This window comes from Arvicanthis niloticus, chromosome 1 (assembly GCF_011762505.2).
Source record: "Arvicanthis niloticus isolate mArvNil1 chromosome 1, mArvNil1.pat.X, whole genome shotgun sequence".
Lineage (NCBI taxonomy): Eukaryota > Metazoa > Chordata > Mammalia > Rodentia > Muridae > Arvicanthis > Arvicanthis niloticus.
The window spans coordinates 55,594,679-55,619,982 of NC_047658.1; the positions used below are offsets into that span (position 1 = coordinate 55,594,679).

Genomic DNA, 25,304 nt, shown 5'->3' on the forward strand with positions numbered 1-25,304 from the left:
CATGTGGAAGCCAGAAGTTGAGAATGGGTATCTGTCAACCACTCTATACATTATAAATGTTGGGAAAAGGTCTCTCACTTGAACTCAGAGCCTCTCTTCCGGAACTCCCGGAACTCCTGGGACTCCCCCTGAGTTCAGTTAGTCTAGCTATTCAGCTTTCTCTGGGAATCCTCTATTTCTGCCTTCTAAGTGATGGTTGAGATTGCAGCTGGGCTGCCACACTCATCCAGTGTTTACACGGATGTTGGTCCTCGTGCTTGGGGCGGCGGGGGGGGGTAATCACTTTACCTGCTGAACTATCTTCTCAGGCCCATAAAAATTAACTTCTCCCTTTCACTTTAACAGGATGGCTAGAATTCTCCAAATTCTGTCTATGGCTCCCACTGTATTTCCATGGGCCAATGCTGCTATGAATGGCCACCTCTGAGAAGACTCTGATATTATGAACTGACTTCATTGACCTGCCAAATTAGTCAACTTTAGTCAAGCAAGTAAAGGATGTGTTCTGGTTGGAAAGACAGTTTTTGGAGAAAAAAAAAAAAAAGAGGCTGAGCAGACTCAGCATCATGAGAAGTTTTGAAGAATCAGAAAAAACTTTAAACAGCAACAGAGGCTACAGGATGAATACACTGCCCCTGTCCTGATGTTGGACAAAGAAAACCAGGATTCATCAAACAGTACTGGTGGATATTGTCAAGCAACTGATGAATCCAGAGATGTTTCCTCAAATCCTTGAGCTTCTTCTGCATGGCAAGCACAACCCATATCCCAGGAAGCCAGCCCTAAGAGTCTGAGATGCTTCCCAAGCAGAGCTCCCAGTGAACTGCAGCACATGGCATTGGTGCCAGTGAGTAAGCCAGACAGTGTCATTTCCTTCAGGTCTGTGAGTCTGCCCAGAGCTGGAACAGTTAGACTCTCCACGGGGATTCTGGAAAGTATTGGCTATCCAGAATACCACAAGCCTTGCCTAGGCCACCTGCCCCCCAGGAACAGCAGCCTAATGCCTGGCTCTTGTTCACTTTCTTCTCCATTCAGAGATTCTGAAGTTAAAAGCTAGGCTCTTAGACTCAGCTTTTAAGGGAGGTCTTCACCTGTTCCTCCCTCAGATCTCATCTCCAGTCCCAGGAAACTTACAGGCCTGTTCCAAACACCCATTTTCTAACTCCTCTGTTGGTAGCCAAGACTCTCTCTTTCTCCCTGACCTTGTCTTTTCTGGCCTGCAAACTGTGCTCTCCTTTAAGACCTGATCAGTTCATCCAGGATGCGGCAGCCTAAGCCTTGCCTGAAAAGCTGCTTGTGCTGTTTCTGCAGTGGCACCCCATATTGCTTTGTTCACACCCTCTTACAGCCCAGATTGTAAGAGGGCTGTCTGTCTATCTCTCCAGCTAAGCTGTGAATTTCACCATTGTGGAGAAGACAATGAAGATATCCTTAATCTCCGGTGTCAGAAAAGATCCACACTTAACAGTGACTGCATTGGGGTTGCAATCCTTTTCAACTTGCTCTACTGAGAAGGATAACATTTCCCTAGACACAGTTTGCCAAAGCTCAAGAGTCAAGCCACAGCAATCATTATCAGGAACAACACCTTTTAGGTCATGTAACCCCAGGTCCCAGGTTTCAACTCTGCCACCTCTAAGTAGGTGATCTTGATGAAGTCATGTCACCTCACCAGGTCCCCTCTGTCTGCAGAATGGGACAAAGGTTTGTCACAGTTATCAGGTAGATAAAATATGGTGGTGTGTACAAAGTCTTTCACCTGGATCTAAACTTTGTAAGTGCTCAATAGATTCCAAGTAGTAATTTAAATGATGGAGATGACCACAGGGCCACATGAGCACAGACATCTCAGAAAGTGACTAGCAGTCTCTAGCTTTGTCCACTCCCAGAGCAAAATATTGAAGAACCAGCACCATCAGCCCTGGTAGCCCACTGAAAGCCTGAAACCCTAGCCACTCCGGACAGAGGCTGAGAGGCAGGAAGATTGAAAGTTGCAGACCTGCTGGGTCTATGAAGTGAGTTGAAGGCCAAGCTGGGTAACTAAGTAAGACACTGTTTCAAAGTAAAAAGTAAAAAAAAAAAAAGAGTATGGGGCATGCTGTAAAGAAATTCATGACATGACATACGCAACATGACATGACCACTGCATGATATGGTTAAGGTTTTTATTGTAGATATTAGAGAGAACAGAGCAGCAGAATGAACATGACTGAACATGGAAGGAACTTGGGAGACAGAAGAGTGGGGAAAAATAGTGGAGAAACCAAGATAGAGATAGAGAATAAAAAGGGGGGAGAGACACACAGAGAGATGGGGTAGGGGGAGGGAGAGAGGGAAAGAATACAAGAAAGATTCTGAATAGTAGGGGATAATGGGTTATAAGAAGGGTGAGGAGTTGGGGGCAGAGAAGGGCAGGACACTGATGTGGGGGTTTTGATATGCAGTCATAGTCATATGTCAATGGAACCATATGTCCCTTCTGACAGAGATAAGGGAAATGACCCCTTTTGGCAGCTGGGAACTAGTTTCATTAGTTGCCGAGAAGTGCTAACTTTTCTCTAACCACCAAGAATCCTCCTATAGTCCAGGCTTGATCACATTTCTAGATACTTGGACAGCCAGTGAAACCTAACAAGAACCATGTGTGTTCCTACTACATGCTAGCCATTGTCAATAAATAGAACACAAGTCTCTGCTTTGCACCAGGTAGGGATTCTGTCTCTGAGTGGGGAAATAGCCATTGATTGCATTATTGGTGATGAGAGAGAAGTCATCTCCAGCTAAAAGATAGCCCCCTGAGACACAGTCTCCATAATGGTCAACAAAAAGCATGAAAGATGCATGCACACTGTTCAAATTATGACTCTCCCCTTTCTGTCCCCTAGATCCTAGTGTCCTCAGGCAACCTCATCAGATCATGGGCTCAAGTTTATGCTTGGAAAGCAAGATTTGAGAGAACCATCACCTCTGTCTTTATGTCAAGAATAGCTTCTTAGTTAAAGCAACTGTATATGGTTATGTTTAAAGGAAAAAAGACTTCCATCACATGGTCATTCTCAGACAATTCCAGATATTGACAACACTGCCATTTGTACAGCCATACCCTATGATTTTAATATCTGAATCATATGTAAGGTCTTCCTCAGCCACCTGAAAAGACCCAACACATGTACAACCCTCAATTATGTGGTCGGCATCACCACCAAGCTGTTGGAAGCTATGATGCCAAAACACACCACCAGCATGGCCAGGCCTCGGAGCTTTTGCAAAGTCATTCCAGTAAGAAGAAAACCATGTATCTGGGCATCCTGAAGCTCAAACCTTTCAACTGATTTCACTCTTACTACCTGGAACAGAATGAAGGATTATTCTGGCATCAGTGCTTTCTCAGAAAGTCCTGGGATGTGGGCTAGGGACATAGCTCAATCAGTGGAATGTTTACCCAGCATGCACAAGGCCTTGGATTCCATCCACAACACCACATAAACTGGGTCTGCAGTCATACTCTTAAAATCTCAGTACTTAGGAGGTAGAGGCAGGAGAATAAAAAATCCAAAGTGATCCTCAGTTACACAGTAAGATCTCGGCCAGCCTGGGATGCATGCAACCCTAGAGAAAGTGAGTAGAGGAAGAAGTCACAGGCATAGTGCAGTGTAACAAAATCTGCAGAAGACCCTCATATTAGCCACCAGCTTCTTCTAGGGCTAGACAGACAGGTAAGCAAAGGGAAAGAGAATATAAACTTCACTTCCAGAGTCTACACAGGCTTCATGTGTCTCTCATGCCCCAGTCCTAAAGAGGCTCACATCCCAACAGAGTCGCAAGTGCCCTCAGCATGCCCACAGGCTTTCTTGAGTCACTTTGGCCTAGAGTGAAACAAGTGAAATACCTATTCCACTTAGGTATTTCACCTTAGGTATAAAATAGAGACCACACATGGACACACATACACTACACACACACATACACACACAGAGACACACACACAGCGACACACATACACACACAGAGACACACACACAGCGACACACATGCACACACATGCACACACACACACACATGCACACACACATAGGCAGACACACATAGACACACACACACATGCACACACACACACACACACACACAAGCAGCAGGAGGAAGAGAAATCTCAGTCCTTAATATATAAATAGTACTTTAATCTAACATTTAAAAATTTAGTCAAAACATTCCATTCCACGAAGAACCAAGGAACACAATTCTAACTAAGAATAGGGTCAGTACAATGGGTTATTCTCCCCTTTTGCCTCTTGTTTATGGGCTTCCTAGTGTGCGGTGGACAGACGGCTGTAGAGTCACCCAGCTGTGAGCCAGCCATGTGCATGAGTCGGAGCAAAAGAGGAATGTGTGACCTCACTCAGGGCTGAGCAACAGTAGAGAAATGCAACATTCTGCTGAGTAACATGGAAATGGATCTGAAATGTATGGATTAAGTTCCTCTGAAAAACAACATGATTTTTCAAGCGAAGGAAAGGAAAAGTACTTAGCTGTGGTGTCTGAGGTTTTTTTTTTTTTTTTTTTTTTTTTTTAACCCAATCCTTTGGAAAATGAGGACATGAACAAATTACTCAGTGCCTGCAATCCAGCTTTGAAATGTGCTTGTCACAAACCACCAGCTTGTTTAAAAGCATTTTTTAGTAATCCACTCAAGCTTGCTCCCTGCACACTCCTTTGGGGGCCGATCTCTAGTGTTCATCTGAGCAAGAACAGCTGTGTCCCACCACACAGACAAGGCAGGAACAAGTGTCCCACTAGACAGCGTGACAAGTGTCTTCCACAGGAGGCAAGCAACAGAGCAGGGAGGCATGAGGACCTGAATTTGATCCCCAGGAGTGGTGGCTTCTGCCTATAATCCCAGCTCTGAGGTGACTGGGACAAAAGGATCTCTGAAGTTCACTGGCTAACTCACAGTTGAATCTGTAAGCTCCAGGTTCTGAGAGAGGTGTTTCTCAAGACAATTAGAGAATGACTGAGGATGGTATTGACTTCTGGCCCCTACGTGCATGCACAAACAAGTAATGCACATTTACACACGCTGCAGATATGCAGACACACAAACAATTTTATTTTAAAAGGCAGGAAAGTAGTGCCTTAAGCTAAAAGCTGGACAGAAGCACCACACAGGCCTGCCTCGGCAACCCACCAATGTCCTCAAGTCCTACCTGCAGATACCACGGCCCCTCAGGAAGGCAGAGGAAGAAGAGGTGAATTTTGATGATAGCTAAGTAGTAGCCTCTACATCTGTGTCTACAATGGCTCAGACTTGCCCCCAGCTAGTCTCCCAGACAGTGCCATGTGGCTGAGAGAACCACAGTCAGGAATCACCTCTGTCAAGACACTTGGGCAATGCAGAAACTACTCTGTGTGTAGTCCAAGGAATAGTCTAGGAAGAAGGGAGAGGCTAAGAAGACACCATGCTGTGGGAACCAGTATTTGTGCGGGGTTCCAGTTGCTGTGGCAATGTGGGAGGAAGGCAATATGCTCCGCAGAGAGCAGAGTCCCTGATCACCCTTATTCTGCAGCCTTCTCTGAAACTGCCCAAAGGACAGAGGGAACCTCAGAGAACCACAGATGCCTACCCTGGTGGAACCTGTGTACCAGTGTGCTGCGTGCCTCTGACAGGGTTCCTCAAGTACCTAGCAGGCTCTTCCAAGTTTTCTAAGTTCTCTGGACTAAATAAGACTTGCTTTTGCCATCTTAAATTGTTCATATGGTTATGCTGCAATGGTACCATTCCCAGAAGTGGCTTTCCAGATCCCCTTTAAGTGACTGGGACCACTCATCAAGAATGGGCAGGTTCTAGTCAAATGGTGTCCTACTCGGGGTATCAGTTTCCTCCCTTAGGAGAGAGTTCTGAAGGAGGCTCACAAGAGCCACAACTTGAACTGCTTTGCTATTGAAACTCTACCATACCTACCTATCAGCCTTGCCTCCCATTCCCAGGCTCTTCTTTCAAAAATACTTCGCATTCAAATTCGGCTACCTTTCATTAATGAAAAGAGATCCAAGGTCCTCTGTAGAATGTGTCAACATTTTCCATCCAGGAAATAAACTAATTTTCTTCATTTCCAGCTTTTATAAGATATGAAAGTCTTAGGAGGTTTAATACTGATTGACAGGTTTGAAAATAAACAGCCTATTTTTGCAGATAGCTCACAGCTGTGTTGCTTCTTCCCATGGTGAGCTCAACTGGAGTTTTCTGTCAGAGAGCTTTTGCCAATAGCAAGCCTTCTCCTCTGTATTCTTTAGGCTACCGCATAAAAAATAACTCTGGTTCTTATTTCTTTGAAAATTAATGACACACACATACAGACATTATTTATTAAAAAAAAAAAAAAAGCCCAGCAAGACACCCAAATATTTAAAAGACACAGCAAGATAGACTCTAGTGAAACTAAGATACACCATTAATATGGCTGCCCGGAGCAAAACAAAAAGATCTCAGACAAAAGCTTTTCAACTGTGTGCTTGGGAACCCAGAGGATGTTTGGAACCTCTTATGGGCTTCAAGACAAACACTGCTACCCCTCATAGCCATAGATCCTTTTTATCTGGTTTGTGAATGGGATTTAGTTGGATTTTATAGAAATAAAACATTTTATAGTCAAAGTCCTTTTGTAAACCTCTTATCTAGGAGACAGAAGGCCCCAAGATCTACTACCATTTGGCAGGCTTGTTTTTCTCCATGGTATAGTCCGAGGTCTGGGCATGTTAGGAAGCCTGTGTCCCTGAGTCAGATATGCACCTGAGAGTTGCAAAAACTGAGCCATTTAGAACTGTTGTTGCTTCTGGGCCTTCCCCTGTGCCCTTCTCTCTATGTGGGATGTTCCTGAGCTTCCTTGTTAGAGTCCCGTCATTGCCTAAGTTTAAAAATGTCTATTAAGCCAGGTGGTGGAGCATGGCGTAGGTGGATCTCTGAGTTTAAAGCCTGGTCTACAGAGAGAGTTCCAGGACAACCAGAGCTATACAGAGAAACCCTGTCAAAGAAAGAAAGGAAGGAAGGAAGGAAGGAAGGAAGGAAGGAAGGAAGGAAGGAAGGAAGGAAGGAAGGAAGAAAGAAAGAAAGAAAGAAAGAAGCCTGTTAGCCCTTCTAGACTTCCACAAAGCTTCCTGGCTTCACCTCCAGCTGAGTCAACGACTCCTCTGTTGCCCCAGTTTGTCCTAACCTCCACCCTGTGAGCCATCTCTTGTGGTCCTCCTCACTCACTGGAGCAACTTCCCAGAAGGCTTTGAGGTCTGTCCTTCCTCTAGATTTGAGAACCTGAACCATGTCTTCTACTCTACATTCCCAGAAGCTGAATCGCTCAGATGAGCACAGAGATCTCTATTTCCAGCTTCTGACTGTGGTGGTAGATGGCAGACTGCAAGAGCACTCCTGAATCTCCAGCTCCCAGAATGCATTTGGTGTGGCCACCCCACCCATGCAGGAAAAGCTGCAGGAATGGGGGACTGAGGAAGACAATTGGGGCTTTAAATTTCATTTTCACTTTTTAAGAAAAAAATGTAATCTTTTAGAGTCCAGAAAAACTGTTTAAATGTAAACACACATTCTCACTGTCTGGGACCAGAGTTAGATGAAATTCCTCAAATGATCTCTTAATGCCACCAAAATTGCATTCAAATGCTCCTGCCAGGCAAAGATAAATTGCCATTTACACAATAATCTTGCTCTTAAAAGTAGATGGGGCCAGAGAGTTTGGGGAAATTTATTATGACAGGGAAAGGGGGTTCAAGATATTTAGCCTGCTGATAAGACAGCTTAGGAATGACCGTAATTATCTCTGGGAATTTGAAAGGTCTTTATAAGGTCACTCTGAGAGGTCATGGGCCAGCTCGGGTCTATCTACTTGAGACAACAGAGATTGACTTAAATGACAAGGTGAGTGAGTCACAACCACAGAAAGTCAATGGGAGCATCATAAGTCTCCCCCGACCTCCGCCTGAGCTAGCTAGAAATGCAGGCCTCTCAAGATGATCCCTCATCTGCTGAGCCAGAATCATGCTTGCTCAAGGCTCCCTGGGGCTTATTTACATGTTCAAGCTCAGGCTGCTCCTCTAATGTAAAAAAGTAAGAGAGCAGAAGATGGGAAGAGCCAAGGACCCTGTCCAGGGTCTGGCTGCCAGTCCAGATGGGGAGCAGAATGACAATGGCCATCATTCTATCCAGTCTCCAAGGGATGCTGCAGTGGCCTCCATCTTCCCTGAGACGTGCAACCATGTAAGAGGAAGTCTGAGTCCCACTCTCATGTCCACCATAATGTCCTCAGCCCTGTTTCCTGCAGCTATAAAGACTGGCACTAACAGCACAAACCCCTCAGCTCAAAGCAGGACAGCTGTGCAGTAGGTTGCTGAAGAAGTCTTCGGATTTCCTGTCCCCTTGTACTACCTAGAAATGGGATTAGATAGCGGTCTGCTATCGACACTTTGCACGGCAAAGCCACCAGGCTCTAGTCACGACTTCCCTGCAATAGAAAATGCCTGATGGCTAAGTTCCTCAACAGATGGAGAAAAAATGCATAGTTCTTTCCAAAGCAGTTGTTTAAAGCACTATAAAGTTGTGGTAATCCTGTGGTCTCATTGCCCTTGCAGAAGATTCAAAGTGAATGCCTCAGTGAGTTCCCAAGGCAAGGAGCCCTGTTGTTTAGGGTGGAGAGAGAGAGAGAGAGAGAGAGAGAGAGAGAGAGAGAGAGAGAGAGAGAGAGAGATTGAGATTGAGAGATTCTTGCTCAGAGTAGGTGCCTTTGCAAGGAAAGCCTGCCTGAGCTTCCAAAGGACCCCTCCCTTGTAAGTCTGGGAAAGGAAGGTCATATTAAGCTTCCTGGAGCCAAGCAGAACCTAGAGAAGCCAAGCAGAGTCTGGGGACAGGCCCTGGAAAATAACAGGGGCAGGAAGGCACTCCTCTCCCTCTGGGTGGGTAAGTGTGTTTCCTGGCACCGAGAGACTACGAAGCAGTATAATGTATATTTGATGATATTTCTCAGCAAGCAGCCTCCCTGCCAGAGACCTAGGCTAGAACAAAGCCTGGCACTGGGGCAGATAGAAGATAAAGGGAAAACTGAGAAACCTGTCAGAGAGGCCAGGATGATCCCAAGAGAGTGGCTAGACAGCAAGGTGCGGAGACTAATAAAAGTCACCATGACAGCCACCACCCTATCCAAATCTGCAAAGTTCCAACAAGTACAGCTTTGGCGGAGGTGAAGATCATGCTGAGCAGCTGACAAAACAACAGAAAGAAACACATGGCCCTGAGAACTGCCCCAGTACCCACTCCCAACAGCTGTCAACCCAACCAGAGTCAGGCGAGCAAGATCCTTGTAGTCTCCATTCAAAGGAAACTGAAGCTGCCTTCGCAGTGATGAGACACATCAAAGACAGCTGACACATCACTCTGATTACATCAAATACCTGTGTATTTGCCACCATGCACAGATATATGTCACCCAGACTGTCACAGTTAGGGAATCCTGTGGATGAAGCTTAGGAACATAACTTTGTTCCCCACGGGAAGCCAACCTCCATGCAGGTAGGTGTCTTTTGAGCTACAGATAAAATGCAAAGTGCACTTAATCCACATGATGGTGCCGATCTGCCAACAGCATATGGGACTAAAAGGGGTCACTTACGCCTCAGGCTTCAAAGGAACCAATGAGAATAACTAGAGTCGCCTTTCCCAACAAACTCCACCCGTGCCATCTGATCTGTCTGTCCCAGAGACTCAGACACGGTCACCACAGTCAGAACGCTACAGAACTAATGGTGAGCTCCTTCCTTCCACCCATGCGGCTTCCTCCCTCAGTGGCCTTGCTTCCCACAAGTGCTCTGTAGTTCAGTCATTTCCTTACCTGGAAGCCACAGGGACATGGGAAAGAGGACAGCCTGGACTTCAACACGAGTTGGGTATACACTTCTGCTGTAGTGACATCACCAGTTGAGGAGATTCACAGAAAGACTTCCAGCATCTGTGGGATGCTCCTGAACTTTATTCCTTTCAAGTGGGGGAAACAAAGAATCCTTCTGATCTATTAAGAGAAGGAGAGAAGGAAAATCTGAGCACATCAGAGTGGGAAACTGGCCGAAATAGGAACATGTGCGTGCACACTTTGTGGGGAAAGATCTACCTACAATACTGTGCACTTATGAGTCCAGTATCTGAATTTCTGTGCTGTGTCATAAGCTAGTGGTTTCTCCCAGATAGAACCCCAAAATGCAAAACCTAAGGGCTCCTCCAAATCCAGTATGGACCAACCTATCATGAGCCAAGAGTCTTGACCAGGTTGTCACATCTAAGCAAAACTCAAACATGACAGAAAGTATACAGCATGACCACTCTATGTCTGATAAGACCAAAGTCTTTCCTCTGCAGCTAACCAGAACTGTCTAGAAACAAGGCCTTGGAGACCCTATCTACCTGCACCCCAAGGCTGCTGTGTCTCAGAAAGACAGTGAGGCTCCTCACCAGATCATGTGGGAAAAGAATCAGGAAGAAACGATTATCTAGATAAGTGGTTCTCAATCTTCCTAATACCACGACCCTGTAATATACAGTCCCTTACGTTGTGGCCCCAATCATTAAATTATTTTCACTGATACTTCATAATTTTGTTTGAAAATTTGTTACTGTAATTTTGTTACATTATAAATCATAATGTAAATATCAATGTTTTCCTGTAGCCTTAGATAACCCCTGTGAAACAGTCACCCGACACCCCCCTCTAAGGGGTTGCAACCCACAGTTTGAGAACCACTGGTCTAGATCAAAGGGCTGAAACGAACCCCTGAAAATGACTTACTTCTTTTTAAAAACAGTATTTCCTCCAAGTGGTGCAGGTGGGGAAACACTGAGCTGATTTGTCTCTCGGAAAAATCCTTCCAATCCTCTTCCTTCGGCATGTTCACCAGTGTGAAAATAACAAGGCAGTGGAACCGTCCCCAACCAGTTACTGGGCTAAGAAAGAGGACACAGGGCAGGTAAGCAGTTCAGAAAAATGTGCAGCACTTCGAAATGCACCTGTAATCTGAACCATTTTAGCAGAGTTCTCTGTGCTCAGCACTGGACTTAAATGCCTTGCCTTATACTAGTAATTTCAGCCACTTACCAATAGATTCCACTTGCCCCCACTTATAGGTGAAGAAACATAGTTTAGTTGACTTTCCTGAAGTCACAGATCTTTTTATCTCTCTCTCTCTCTCTCTCTCTTTCTCTCCCTCTCTCCTCCTTTCCCCTCTCTTTCGGAAATTATTTATTGTATGTATGCTTCAGTCACAAGCAGAAAAGACCTGATTTCTTACAGTTTTTAAAATAAAGGGACACACATTTCTGTATTTCAGTGTAGGTGGTACTGACAAGACAGCCCATGCAGTATCATTTCTTACTAGACAAAAGACATAACACCTCACTCCATTCCCAAGCAACCAGTTTGAACCATCAGCTACTGGGCTACGTAGAGCCTTTGGAAGCTGTCTCAAGAGTCCAGCTTTAGAGGACTCGTTAGGATCAGAAAGAGCATTGCTGCTTTATTCACCCACTAACACACTTCCTTTGTAATTTTTTAATTCTCTCATAAACTGTGAAACTAAAGTACTGGTTCATTACCATATTTATTTAAACTGTTTAATTTTTAAAAAAAAAAAATGACCTTACACCCTGCACTGAAAGCAGTTTAGTTCCACACCTAATTACATATAATTACATATACCTTTATCTCACTGGCTGGGTCATATAACAAAAGTTTCACACCTGTCTCACCTCTGAGGGATCTCCATGGTGCCACATAAAAATAAAGGAAGCCCTAGTGACATCAAGGGGCTACACAGAAAAAAGATTCAAGCTCTGCTGGGACCCGGTAGAAAACCACAGCCTCTGCAAAGTAGGCTCCCTCCTAACTGGTTAGTGCTTCCAGAAAAAATACCTAGGCCCCCCAAGACTGTTAGTCCCTCTCTACCTTCCTAGAGTCTGAACACCTTAATCGGTGAGGGAGGTGCCTGAACATACCAGACTCAGGGCCACAGGCCCCGAGTGGCGGAAGTAGCTGGGAGCTGTCCATGGTGGCGCCGAGCCTGGGCCCGCAGAGCAGCCTATTCCCCGCCCGCGGGCGCGCCTCGGGGTCCCTCTCCAGACCGCGGAGATGGAAATGACTCCCTTGGCTTACTGTCTCCTGGACCGGCTTCAGCCAGGCCGTGGCTCTCACATCAAAAGCTTGGTTTTAAAAAGAAGGTCTTACCTGTGGGCAGAGTTGGCTGCTAGGAGCAGCACTGAGAACTTCAGACCTTGTGCGGGTAGAATGTCCAGCTCTTGGGGAACACCGGCGCAACGCTCTTGAGAAGAGCACACACATTCTCTGGGGTTCATTCCGAGACGTCACCGGACCTCATTCCCAGAGCGGAGAGCTTGAGAACCGTGGACAACTCAGGCTTGTGCCTTGTGCCTTGTGCCTTGTGCCTTATGGAGACCTTGGTTTTTCTGTCAATGTAGCGCGACCCTTCTTGCAGATGATGTCTGTTGCCAGGGGCCACCAAATGTTCCTGCAGCGCTGCCAAGCTTAGTGTTTATTTAAATAACAGCAGAGGCCACCGAGGTCGTCTAACATCAGATCATCTCCTCCCGCCCGGTGCCAGCGTATCGCTGGGAGGGCAGAGCCAAGCTAGGGGGACTCCTCCTTGCCTACGTGGTAGCGACAAGGTGCAGACTCCCGAAGCTCACCATTAGCCACAGGGTAAGCGCGTTCCCTGCACCGGGCTCCTTGCGAGACCTGCCTAGGGGCCATCTCTCCTCGATGAGACACTGTGTTTGTGTGAACATCTGGTGCCATTCACAAGGGCACAAGCTAAGCAAAAGAAAGATCCACCTCCCGTCGAATGCATTCCCGGACGATGGTGTCTCCAACACCTGACGTTTGTTAAGGTTTCAGAGACGAAGGACCGTGACGAGGGCATGTGCCCACCAATATATTCATGGATAGACACACAGACAGACAGACAGACAGACAGACAGACAGACAGACAGACAGACAGACAGTGGTAGACAGCATAGAATAGGCTGGACAATCAGACTGATGGAGGGCAACGTTCTACCTAAACAGAGAGGAGGTGTGGGATTTCTGTCTCTCCTCTCCTCCCCATGACTTAATCCAAGCAGCCCTCGAGCCCTAGCTCGGGTTCTCTTACCTCAGGTTGATGACCGAGACCCTGCCACGCCTCGGGGGTCTGGAGTGCAGCATCCCGGAGTCTGGTATCTGATCCCACGCGTTGAGCGCCTAAGCGTAAGCAAGCGGAACGGGAGCTCGCGGGAAGTAGGGTGCAGATTCTGGCTTCACTCGGCACAGTGCTCCCCCAGCACCAGACCACTGCCACTCAGCGCAGAAGACGCTCCTCGCTCGACTCCGCGCGCTCACTGGCTTAGTAGCGAGCTCGGAGCTGCCAGCCCGAGCCGACGCTTTTTATAGTCGCCTTCCGGGGCTGACTCCTCCCCACCAGAGCCCCCGGCGCCCGCACTCATCCCGTCCCCCCTGTCCCACCCCTGTCTCAGGGCAGCTTCCTCCCACTCACCGCGGTGGGCGGCCTGCGGGCCGGACCCGGGCGGGCTCTGGCGGCCGCTCCGGGAGCCGCAGACCTGAGCCCGAAAGCAGGCGCCGGGACATGCCGTGGCCACCAGGTGAGGGCGCTGGAGCCTAGGACGAGAGCTGCCGACCTTCGAGGGCTGTAGTGATGGAAGCGCGGCTTAAACCCAGTGGCCTCCCCAAGGGACAGGCAGGAAAAGAGACTTTCAGAATCGCCAGCACTCTGCACACAGGCTGTTGGACTTCAAACCCGTCCCCCTTTTTGTAAGCCAACACAGAAACATTCCAGGATCGCCGAAGTCTAGAGGTCTCTTAGGGGAGACCTTGTTTTGAAAGTGAGTTCATTGGCTAGGGAGATGGTCGCTAAGATGTTTACAGGCTTGAAAAAACCGAGTTCAATTCCCAGGATCCACATAAAGAGGCCGTGGGTGATAGCCCTAATTTGTAATTCCAGCGCGCTGGGGAGGCGGAGAGAGGTGGCTCATTGGGGCTTGCTGGCCCGTTCAGGTAAAATAGAGATACCCAGTCTCAAAAACATACAACACTCCAGGCAGGTTGACCTCCGCTCTGGGACACACACACACACACACACACACACACACACACACACACCAAAAGAAAGGATGGTAGAGTTACTTCACATGTGCCAGTTTTCTGCACATGCCAGTTATTTGACCATAAACAAGGGACTTCATTCACCACTGGGCTCCCATGAGCCTGGGGAGAAGATTTCAGTGAGATTTTGTGGGTACTAATTCATAGCAAGTGTGTGCTATCCTGCATGTAGGGTCATAGGATGAATCCTTATGCCTGGAGAGGCCAACTAAGCCCATACAGGGCATCTAGCATCACTCAACACGGGTGCCCCAAGCACCAGCTACTTACCCACTCTAAGCCTGGCAAAGGGCAAAGGGTGCTGCGGATTTTGTTTTTCCAGTTCATTTTAATTCTGAGATGACAGCTTCGGTTGCAGTTCTTCATCCTGCCCCTCTTTGAGACTCATTGCTCAGCTCCCTCCTCTGGTTCATGAACATCCACAAATACACATTTCCTTCTTCCTGCCTGCCAATGTCCTGTGCTCACTGCTGTGCAAGAGGGTCTTCATTCTAGCAGTGCCCACTAGCTCTAGAGATCTACGTTCAGGCTTTAGGGACAGTCTATGGCAGAGACTTTGGAAGTCCTTGTCTAAGTCCTCTGGGCAGAAGCCTTTGGGCATGTGTCAGAACCAGGGAAGCACAGATTCCACCTCCAGATCTCTTCTAGAAAGCTAGAGACAATGATCACACTCTCAGTGTGTCCTTGGCACCCAAGTATACCACGAACAGGGTCTGGCGGCAGGTTTCCTTTCTTGGCCCTTTCTTTCTAGCAGAATGAAACTGAGACCTAACTCCTTGTATCCAGTCCTTGCAGTATGCGTGCTCGCTGAATCCCTTTCGTAAGGCACCCATTCTCCAGACCCATAAACTGAGTATTGTGCTCAGAGGACAAAGGTGTGCTTGGATCAGCCTCACTGAGGCTCCTTCTACAACCCGTGGAGCACAGACCAGAGGCTGCACAGCAAGGGAGGCACTCGTGCTCACAGGCATCTCAGAGATGAGGAGTGGTCTCCTGTTTAAGGGACAGGCTCTGGGAAGTGCTTTGTCATGCTTTCTCCAAGATGCACAGCGTCCAGCTCATTCCTCTGGCATCCAGTTTTCTTTATCATTGGCTAATGCCTGGGTTGAAAGAAGCAATGCTGATGAATTACAGACAGGCTCCACATGTCTAAAACCAGATTCTCCAGCCACATCCACTCAGCACTTTCTACCCAGTCCTTTGTGACAGGCAGGGTATGATGGATAATTCTTTGGGGGTGAATACTGGCCATGTGAACCTGATGGATTTCCTGTCTACACTTTTCTAAATTCAAGACTTACAAATGCAGAGATGAGGGGCCCGTTGCAATTGATAGCTTTCAAGTTCTTGCCAGGATCCCCAGAGGGAAGAGTGGTGCTCTTGGCTGGAGGGTACGGAGTCACACCCAGCCTCCACACTCTGCACTGAATTCCCACCACCTTCCTGAGATATTCATCCCTTAGACCTCATCCCAGTGGGATGTGATAACCTGTCTGTCCCTGCTCCACAAACTGCCTGAGCCTGACCAGCCAGCCATACTCCACATCCATCCCTTAAAACAAAGGTCACCTCACTTCAACTATTGACCACCAAAGCTACCACCGTCCCTACATGCCTGTGCAAAGTTTGAAGGGCTGTCCACATCGGTGGCTCTGTTCTGTAAGCCTGACTTCCTGGGATTTCCCTGACTTCCCCTCTAGGTACTAAGAAAACCGTTAGAAACAAGAAGCAGGCTGAGGCTGCCCGAGTTGACTCTAGACCTTGAGCGTTCTACTAGACAAGCAAAACAGTGAGCCTCGAGTATATATCCCCAGAGCCTGAAACGCTCAAGTAGGAAAAAACAAGCAAATCAAAATCCCACCAACAGGGGTCACCCTTGAACACGGAGCCTGAAGCTGATGTCAGGAAAAGAAAATCCGAAGATCTGCATCCTGAAGCTAGGTTTCTAGCAACTTCAAGTTCCTGTTTTGTTGGAGGCTAAGGAACATGCCCCATAGGGAGAAATGAAAAGTCACCTGTGTTTCTGAAGAGTGCACATCTGGCAAGAACTTGGGACAGGAAGTCCTAGGACCCTGGTCAACCTCTCAGGAACTGTTACGGCGATTTCTACCTTTGTCCTTCGAGTTGGTTGGTCATCACCACAGAGAAAGAAGTATATATAAAATACATGTAAGCTGATGTGTATATTTTTTCCTAATTGAAAAAAATTCTATGTGTTCCCTATTTTCAAGAAAAAAAAAATTTTTTTTTTCAGAAAATGAACTCAGTGGGAAGGGTATCACCTAGCTTCTGGTATAGTGTACCAACAAGTTTACAATGTAGACAGTTACCATATACAACGTTTTTTAAAGCTGGGCACAGTAGCTCACATCTGTAATCCAGATTAGTAGGTAGAAGAAAGAGGCTCTGGAGCCCAAGGCCCTTCTCAGCTCCATAGAAATGGGTGTTGGTCAGTTGTAGACATGAGTTTGGTCAGCCGAGAGAACCTGAATCGAGAAGACACCTATCATACTGGCTTGTAGGCAAGTCTGTAGAGCATTTTCTTGATTAATGATTGACATGGAGGGCTCAGCCAACTGTAGATGATATCATCCTGGGCAAGTGGTCCTGGCACGTACAGAAAAGGAAACTGAACAAGTCAAGGGGAACTAGCCAGTTAGCAGTGTTCCTCCATGGTTTCTGCTTCAATTCTGGCTTCTAGGTGGCTGCCTTGAGTTCCTGTCCTGACTTCCATTCATGGTGACTGTGATCAGGAAGCCAAATAAATCCTTCCCTCCCCAAGCTGCTTTTGGTCATGATCTTTATAAACAGCAATAGAAACATAAGACAGATAGTTTAAGGCCAGGTTTGACTATTTGAGGGCTTGTCCAAAATAAGCAAAACCGAAGCTTGAAAGTGAATTGAAACACAAAGGGGGGAAATCTCTTCTAATCAAACCCATCTCTGTTAGTGTCAGTATACAGCCAAACATTTGCCCACGGAGAGATGCAGAACAAATGGCTCCATAGCTCAAAACTCTTCCCTACCACAGTGGGTGTCCTGGGCACTTGTCTACCTGCAGTAACTCTACATCCTCCAGCCCAGAGTCCAAGCATGACTCTGGTTATGAATGAATGAGCATACGAATAAAAGTTTCTTAGACAATGTGAGCTGGGCAGTGGCGGGGCATGCCTTTAATCTCAGCACATGGAAAGCAGAAGCAGGCGGATCTCTGGGAGTTCGAGGCCAGCTTGTTCTTCTACAAGGTGAGTTCCAGGACACCCAGTACTACACAGGAAAACCCTATCTTGAAAAACAAAACAAACAAAAGAAAAGAAAGATAGACAGACAGACAGACACTGTGAATGCAGTAGAGATGTCAGCAGGTAAAGGTATCTGCCTAACAACTTGAGCTTCATTCCCAAAATCCGTGTGGTTGAAGGAGAAAGCCAACTCCCTCAAGTCATCCTCTGACTTCCAATACATGCTGCAGCGTGCGCGTGCATCTGTTTAAATGTCTTTAAAAAGAGAATGCCCAAACACTTGAAAGGATGCTCCACTTTGTCCATTAATAAAGAAATGCAAACTAATCTGGTTAGCAAAAATCAAAAATCCGATAGTACCTTTGCCGATGCTAGGCAGTGAGGATGGAGAACAGATCCTCACATTCCTTGCTGACGTGAGTCTGTGTCCGTGCAATACGCAAGGACAGTTTGACAAGGCTTTTGAAATGTACATAGCATTTCACTTAGTAATTCCACCTTCAGGAATCTGCCCTGCAGATGTGATGTGAAAATGACTAGCACCAGATTTACACTGTGTGTGTGTGTGTGTGTGTGTGTGTGTTTATACATGCACATATTGGTCTGTGTGAGTGTGAGTGCATGTCGGTGTGGGTGTGGAGGGTCAGAGGACACCCTCTGGGTTCAGCCCTTGCCTTTTATTTTGTTCCAGACATGGTCTCCCCATTCTTGCACACATCAGGCTTTCCTGGCTCATGGGTTCCTAAGGAATCTCCTGCCCCTACCAGTCTCACTGAGAGTTTTGGGGTTACAGACGTTTACTGTACTACACTAGCTTTAAGTGTCTTTTGAAGATTTGAACCCAAGTCCCCATGCCTGCATGACAAGTAAGTGTTTGACTGAGCCATGCCCCCAACTCCTGCAGCTCTATTTCTAATAATTGTAGCAAAGCAAATGGCTTAATGTTTACAATATGACTGGAGTTGTTAATCCACAGGATAGAGTATTGTGTATCTGTCTGAAGACAGAAAAAGAAAAGCACAGAGGTGCATTCCTGTTATCTCTGCTACTCAACCAAGGCAGGAGAACTGCAAACTCAAGACCAGCCCAGGTGGCAGAGTAAAACTACATCTAAGAAACAGAGAGAGAGAGAGAGAGAGAGAGAAACAGAGAGAGAGAGAGAGAGAGAGAGAGAGAGAGAGAGAACACAGAGAGACAGAGGCACACAGAGAGATGGGAAGAGAACAAAAGGAGAGAGAAAAAATATTTTATTAGATTTACTTCTATTATTTCCAATTATATCATATGTGTCTATGTCTGTGTGTCTATGCATATGAACACAGGCACCCACAGTCCTGAAGAGAATAACAGATTCCTTGGAACCAGAGTCATAGGGAGTTGTGAGCTGCCTGACACATGGGTGTGGGGACCTAAACTCTAGTCCCCTGGAAAAGCAGTAGATAGTCTTAACCACTGAGCCATCTCTCTAGCCCCGTAATAAGAATTCTAGTGACTTTAAATAAAATGAAAAATTAAAATATATGGCTATGAATACTACCAGATTTGCAGACTTGGAAAGAAATGTACATTTACAAATCCCCATTTATTTCTGTATATAAAGGACCTAGACGGTGCATAAGAAGCTAATAACATGATTTGCCCCCCGCCGTGTGTGTGTGTGTGTGTGTGTGTGTGTTCAGCAGTATTTAGTAGATTCATAAAGTTGTGCTACTACTATTTCTTTTTCAAAATTTTATACATTTATGTTTTAAGGTATGTGTGCATGTGTGTATGTGTCATGATACATATGTGGAGAACAGATGACAACTTTTAGGAGTCTCTCTTTCCACAATTGGGGTCATGGGGATTGAACTCAGATCATCAGGCTTGAAGGCAAGCTCTTTTATCTAATGAGCCACGTTCCTGGCCTGATTTCTTGCTTGATACAATTGGTAATCTGGGGGAGTTGGAAGGTGAGGAAAACACACACACACACACACACACACACACACACACACACACACACACAATTCCTTGTCTCATTTGTCGTCTGGCAAGCATGAAGCCACTCTCAATACCTACCTCAAATGTCACTGTTATTTAGAGAAATATTCTGATCTCCTCTGTCCTGAATTTTTGTGGCTTCTGAAGTCCCACCTCAAAGCATTGCTAAGGAGTTTTAAAGGACGTCCCAGGGAGGCAGCTGCGGTGCGTTGGATGAGCTTACAGCTGATAAGATAAAAACCCTTGGGTCACAGGGGTTACAGGAGAAGATGAGATGTTTTAACTGTAAATAAAAATGTATAGTCTTGTCTGCAAAATTCCTGGAAAACCACTGGTTTCATGCTGGGAATGGAATCCGTTTGTATGTAGACCTGAAGCATGGTGCATTACAATTTTACCATTCTTATTTGAAAATATCTCTAAAGAGAGGGGATGTTGTCTCTGTATAGGTATTCTTCAAAGCACATTTTATCATTTGTGCTGAAATTCTTGACTATCAGTTGGGAAGAAGTCCCAGCCAGACTCCAGGGGTGAGGGAGTCCTTTCTCTTCTCACGTCCCCTTCATCCTCCCCACCCCACCCCACCCCGTTTTTATATGCTGCCTACAGAAGTTCCTTATAGAATCCCAGAGGTGCATGTGTGCATGTGTGCATGTGTGCATGTGTGCATGAGTGTATGTGTGCATGAGTGTATGTATGCATGAGTGCATGTGTGCCTTGTCCATCTCTTCTTCTCCAGCTGTAAGTCTGGAATAGTGATCCATTTTACCTAATCTCTGACCACAGATTAGCACAATGATAACCCAAGTAAATGCTACATCAAACAACAACATTTCTCTACAAGGATTCATACAATCCTCCCAAAGAGAAGCCTTAATATGAAACATAAAGCATAAGCAAAATCCTTGTCATTCTTGCAGAAAGAAGTGGACGTGGAGATAGCCTGAGGTGGCTCATGCACCCTCACGATTTCACCGTTGGCACAGCATCATATTTGGACTTCAGGTACTGTAAAGCCCTAGTTTCCTCTTTGAAAGCAAAGAAAGTGTGCTCTAGAGGGTCTAGAAAAATGGCTACGTTGGTAAAGTACTTGCCAGGCAAGCATCAGGACCTGAGTGTATATCCACAGCAGTCACATAAAAAGCTGGCCACAGCAGTGCATGCCTGCAACCCCAGTGCAGGAAAGGAGGTAGAAGCAGGAGGAACCCTTGGACTTATGGCCAGGTGGTCAAGCTAATCAGTGAGCCTCCAGGTTCAGTGAAAAAGGCCCTGCCTCAAACAAAACAGATAGAGAGGCAACTGAAGAAGAAACTGGACATCAGCTTCTGGCCTCCACACATAGTTGCACACACACACACACACACACACACACACTCCCAAGAGAACAAGTTTTGCTTAAATTGTCTACCCATAAATCTTAGGTAATTTCTTTTCCCTTGGCTGTCCTAAAGTAAATATAATGTATGTAAACAGTGGATTTAGATTGATATCCTATAGCCCTTAGGGCTGCGGTCAGACCTAGGCGTGGTGTACTGGTGTATGAGACCACCTTCAGTTTCTCACCTGCATGACCCACTTGCTGTATTTATAACACTTGTCAATCCCTGGAGTTTCAAGTTCCTGGAGTTGGGAGTTTCAAGATGTCCCAAGTGGACTAAACCCAGCTTTTTGCATGATTACGATGCCAGTTGCCAGTTCTGTACATCTGGAGCTAAGCAAGGGAAGGGTTTAAGGACAGCAGGAAATTACTAGGCTCAGATGCAGACTTGGTAATCTCTTAGCAGAGAGGGTTCTCGGGAATAACAGACCTGTAGAAAACATAGACAGGGGTGATGCTACTCATAGGCTGGTTTCCAGGAGCCTCTGCTGAGGTTCCCAGTCACTGAGACACTGGAACTGGAGTTATAGGAGGTTGTGAGGCACCATGTTGGTTCTGAGAAGTAAACCTGAATTCTCTGCGAGAGCAGTAAGTGTTCTTAACCTCTGAGCCATCTCTCTCACACTCATTTTCATAATGCCTGCACCAATTTACACCCCCATATACAGTATTTAAGGATTCACCCTCCCCAAATCCACAGCAGTATTTGTTATCATTTGTTTAAATGGTTCTAAACACCAGCTCTAAACCATCAGCTGAGGATGGTGCATAGTGCACAGACTCACGGGTGCTGAGAATAAGCACTCTGAGTGCTCAGTCTCAATGGAACATTCATATTACCCCTGCCAAGGCTCAGGGAACATCACCGAAGAGGGGGAAGAATTAACACAAGGGCCAGATCGTGTTGAGGAAGGCCCTGAAGCCCTATATTCTGAGCTCGGGGTGGCCATTGCACTCATGTGCGTTACCTGCACTGGTTCTGCACAAAGCCTCATCTGTCAATATTCAGTCACGAGTAGGAGAGAGGCTCATGGGGCCAAGCTCCATTCCAGAGAGCTCTTGGCAGTTGATGGCTTCTGGAATGAGAAGAGTCAGTCCTTGTCACCGGTGGTGTAACCGCTGTTGAGTTATGTGCTCTCCAGAGGATAGCTCTACACCCATGCCAGTAAGGGAGGTCCTGGTTAAACCCAGATGTCACAAAATGCAAACAGAGCAAAAAGACACAGAGGGCTTGACTGGGGGAAGGCGATAAGAGGGTGAAGTGATAAGTGTAACCAGAATGTATATTTACACATATAAAATCGCCAGAGTAAATAATTTAAATTAATAAATGAAACCAGTTCTTCTTGTTCTTCTTTCTATGTCCAGAGAACAGTATATCTTTCTTTTTAGGAATAGTCGCCAGAGATTTTCAAGAACCATCAACGCTCCGGAGAATTCCTTTTGTAATTAGATAGAAAATAATCTGGTTTAGTGATTCTCAGGTTCACGGTGGATGAGATGAAATCACTGGGAAACAGTCCATCCTTCAGGCACACACTCAGCCCAGCCCTGACTCAGTCAGTGGAGTGGACCTGGAGTGGGGCCAAAAATCTGCCTTCCGGATTCCCAAGTTCCAGTGAAGCAGCGGCTGCTGCTGCTGGTCCAGAACTCAGTCTGAGTATCTCTACTGGGACAGTGACAGTATTCACATGGATGGTAAGACACTGGTGGATCTAACGACTTCTTAAAGTAAGATTACAGCCCGGTTTACTACAGCATTTGTCTGCATTTCAGAGTGATGGCTAGAATGACACAGAATGGTGGACAGGACATGAGACAGGAAAGGGGTCCCTCACCTACCTGTGTAGATCTGGCTCATGTAGCCTGCTGGCTGGAGAATACACTACATAGTCACCACCACATACAAGGGTGATGGCAGCTCTTGATCCATGCTAATCTCTGCACGACCTAGGTGCAGCAAAAAAAGTTCAATTTCTAATGATGTATCAATGTCCTTATATTTGTTACAGTCTTCTTCATATGTAAGCCTGCCCAGGAAGCTTACTCTTATGTTCTCTCTCTCTCTCTCTCTCTCTCTGTCTCTCTCTCTCTCTCTCTCTCTCTCTCTCTCCCTCTCTCTCTCTCACACACATACACAATCACACACACACACACACACACACACGCACCAAAAAAATCTTCCTGTGGGATGGCAAAAATGGCTCAGCGGGAAATGACGACTGTTGCCAAGACTGGTGATCTGAATTCAATCCTTGAGTCCCGCATGGTGGAAGGAGACGACTAACTTCTGCAAGTTGTTCTCTGACCTCCATACCCACTCTCATACAATTAAAAAAAAAATACTTGTTTAAAGCCTTCTTGTGCTGAAATAAACAAATCAACAGATTCTTTCTCTCCATCAACCTTTATTATATGTTACCTCCTTTAAAAATAAACCTGCAAAAGCCCTGTGGTTTCTAAAGCACTTCTTAGATAGGTCTTCTCAACACCAGTCCCAGGCTCCTTTAAAGTGCAGCTGTCCTTTCTAATAATCAATAAATTTGCTGGCTTTGCTTCACTCTGATGTGACCTAAAATTATCTTCTGCAGGTTGTCAAGGACCCAGCTGGATCTGAGTTCCCAAGGTGAGGTGTTGTAGAGCTTATCGGGCTCCACGATGGCAAGGCCGCCGGCAGTGACAGTGTGATAACTCCTCTATCTATATACCGTGGTCAGAAAAGTGGGTTCTAGGATGCTGCAGTAACTTCTCCCTTTCCTCCGCTTTATCACTCCATCTTCTCTCTTGGAATTGTGGTCCATTTCATACTAGGGAATTCCCAGACCAAGTACTTCCAAGGACTTGCCTAGGTCAGTGGTTTGCTGGAGAAGTTCCATCTTGTTGCAGAACAGAACATTTACCTTACCTCAAAGGAGATACGAAGCAGATTATTCTTGAGCCAAATGCAGCTGACTGTGGCCCAAGAACAGAGACTCAGGCTGCTACCATGTCATGCTCTAATGTTCAAACAGTGCAATATAGTTTTATAGCTACAAAATAAAACAAAGCCATAATCAAGATACTTTTCAAATGCCATGGCAGGAACATCTAAGAGGTGGGTTATGGAAAAGTGGGCAAATCTCTGCCACTGCTCCCAGACGCTCTTTGATGACATTCTTAGCTTTTAGATGGATGGAAGAGTGGTCTCCTAAGTTGCTTACCAAAGGAAGAACACCACAGAGAGGTTAAAAAGCATCCCTGTGACACAGAGCTGGCTCCAGGTTGGGGGCTGAAATGGTAACTGAGATAACAGACTCCACACATGCATGTCAAACCACTGCTCTATCCCTCAGAGGCTAAAGATGTGATGCCTTCGATGCTTCTCGGTGTTCTGTTAACTGTGCATAACATACTTAACTTTGGATTTTGATTTTTTTCCATTGTTTATTGTCATTTTTCTATCAGAATAAGCCCCAAGAGAAGTGTAACTTATTTACAGTTGAAGCCCCAGAACAAGAGTGCCAGAATGTGTTCCCTGAGTGAGAGGAAAAGTGCTGAACCTGGTATATCAATCACTCTAAGATCTGAATAAAAGATTATATATGGAGTGGGAGAGAAGGCTTAAGAACACTGGTTGCTCTTCCATAGGATCTGGGTTTGATTCCCAGTGCCCACACAGCAATTCACAAAGCACCTATAAGTCTAGTTCCAGGGGCTCTGATGTCCTCTTCTGCCTCTGGCAGGTAGCATACATGCATACACATGGTAAGTAGACAAACATGCAGGTGAAAACACTCCTGCATAGAAAATAAAATATGTTGAAAAGACAATATTATACATTTCTTATACATTAGTTATATGTCAGGTGGTCTTGGTTCTAGGAAACAGCCTGAGATTATACTGAGAGGGACAGAAGTCGCCTCTAAGGTGACAGCATGTGGCGTGGAGAGTAGGTACCTAGTCTCGTCAATCTTTCCATTGCCTGAGATTTTCTGAAGCTGCTTGAGAACCTGGGGAACAGGAGGGGTCTAAGTGCACCTCCCAAGAATCCTTCCTAACCAGAGACTAGTGTGTCAGTGGGGACGCCTCTGAGGCATGGCGCTCACAAAGAGCATGCCCTTTGAGGGACAACTGAGTGAGTATATTTACATATACTACATAAAGGAGTTGTAGCTAGAATTCATGAGGAATTACTATGAGAAAAGAAAGTACAGAATCTGCCAGGTGACCAGGCAAGGGCCACAGACAGACATTTTCACCGTATATGAAGGGATTCTGGCCAGGTTGAGTGTGGCAAACATGGCTCTGGCAGGCCTTGCTCTTCTCCCCGATTCCCTCTGCCTTGCTAAAAACCTAAGATTACATTCCTGAAGCTAGCCCTCAAAGTTCCTATTCCCTTATTTGGCCATTTCCTCCTCCTGAGGCTGACTACCAAGGTCCAGCTCTCTAAGTATTAAAGTCTGGCAATCAAAAGCCCCCTTTGGCTCACCTAGTTAACATGCCCAGTTAAAA

The 25,304-nt window shown here is 46.1% G+C and overlaps 1 protein-coding gene and 1 long non-coding RNA gene across 2 annotated transcripts in view; both read right to left on the reverse strand.

The window, feature by feature from the left end:
* LOC143442860 (uncharacterized) overlaps positions 1-13,196 on the reverse strand; it is an 84,642-nt gene extending 71,446 nt beyond the window's left edge. Inside the window, exons 1-3 of the long non-coding RNA XR_013111414.1 lie at positions 12,261-13,196; positions 10,830-10,984; positions 9,882-10,058 (exon numbers count right to left, since the gene is read on the reverse strand). This is a non-coding gene — a long non-coding RNA (uncharacterized LOC143442860). The remainder of the gene's footprint in view (positions 1-9,881; positions 10,059-10,829; positions 10,985-12,260) is intronic.
* The window catches only part of Cemip (cell migration inducing hyaluronidase 1), a 157,022-nt gene extending 143,544 nt beyond the window's left edge, over positions 1-13,478 (reverse strand). The window contains exon 1 of the mRNA XM_034508678.2: positions 13,204-13,478. Coding sequence (XP_034364569.1) covers positions 13,204-13,256 — 53 coding nt within the window. The 5' untranslated portion in view covers positions 13,257-13,478. The remainder of the gene's footprint in view (positions 1-13,203) is intronic.
* Between the last annotated feature and the right edge of the window lie 11,826 nt (positions 13,479-25,304).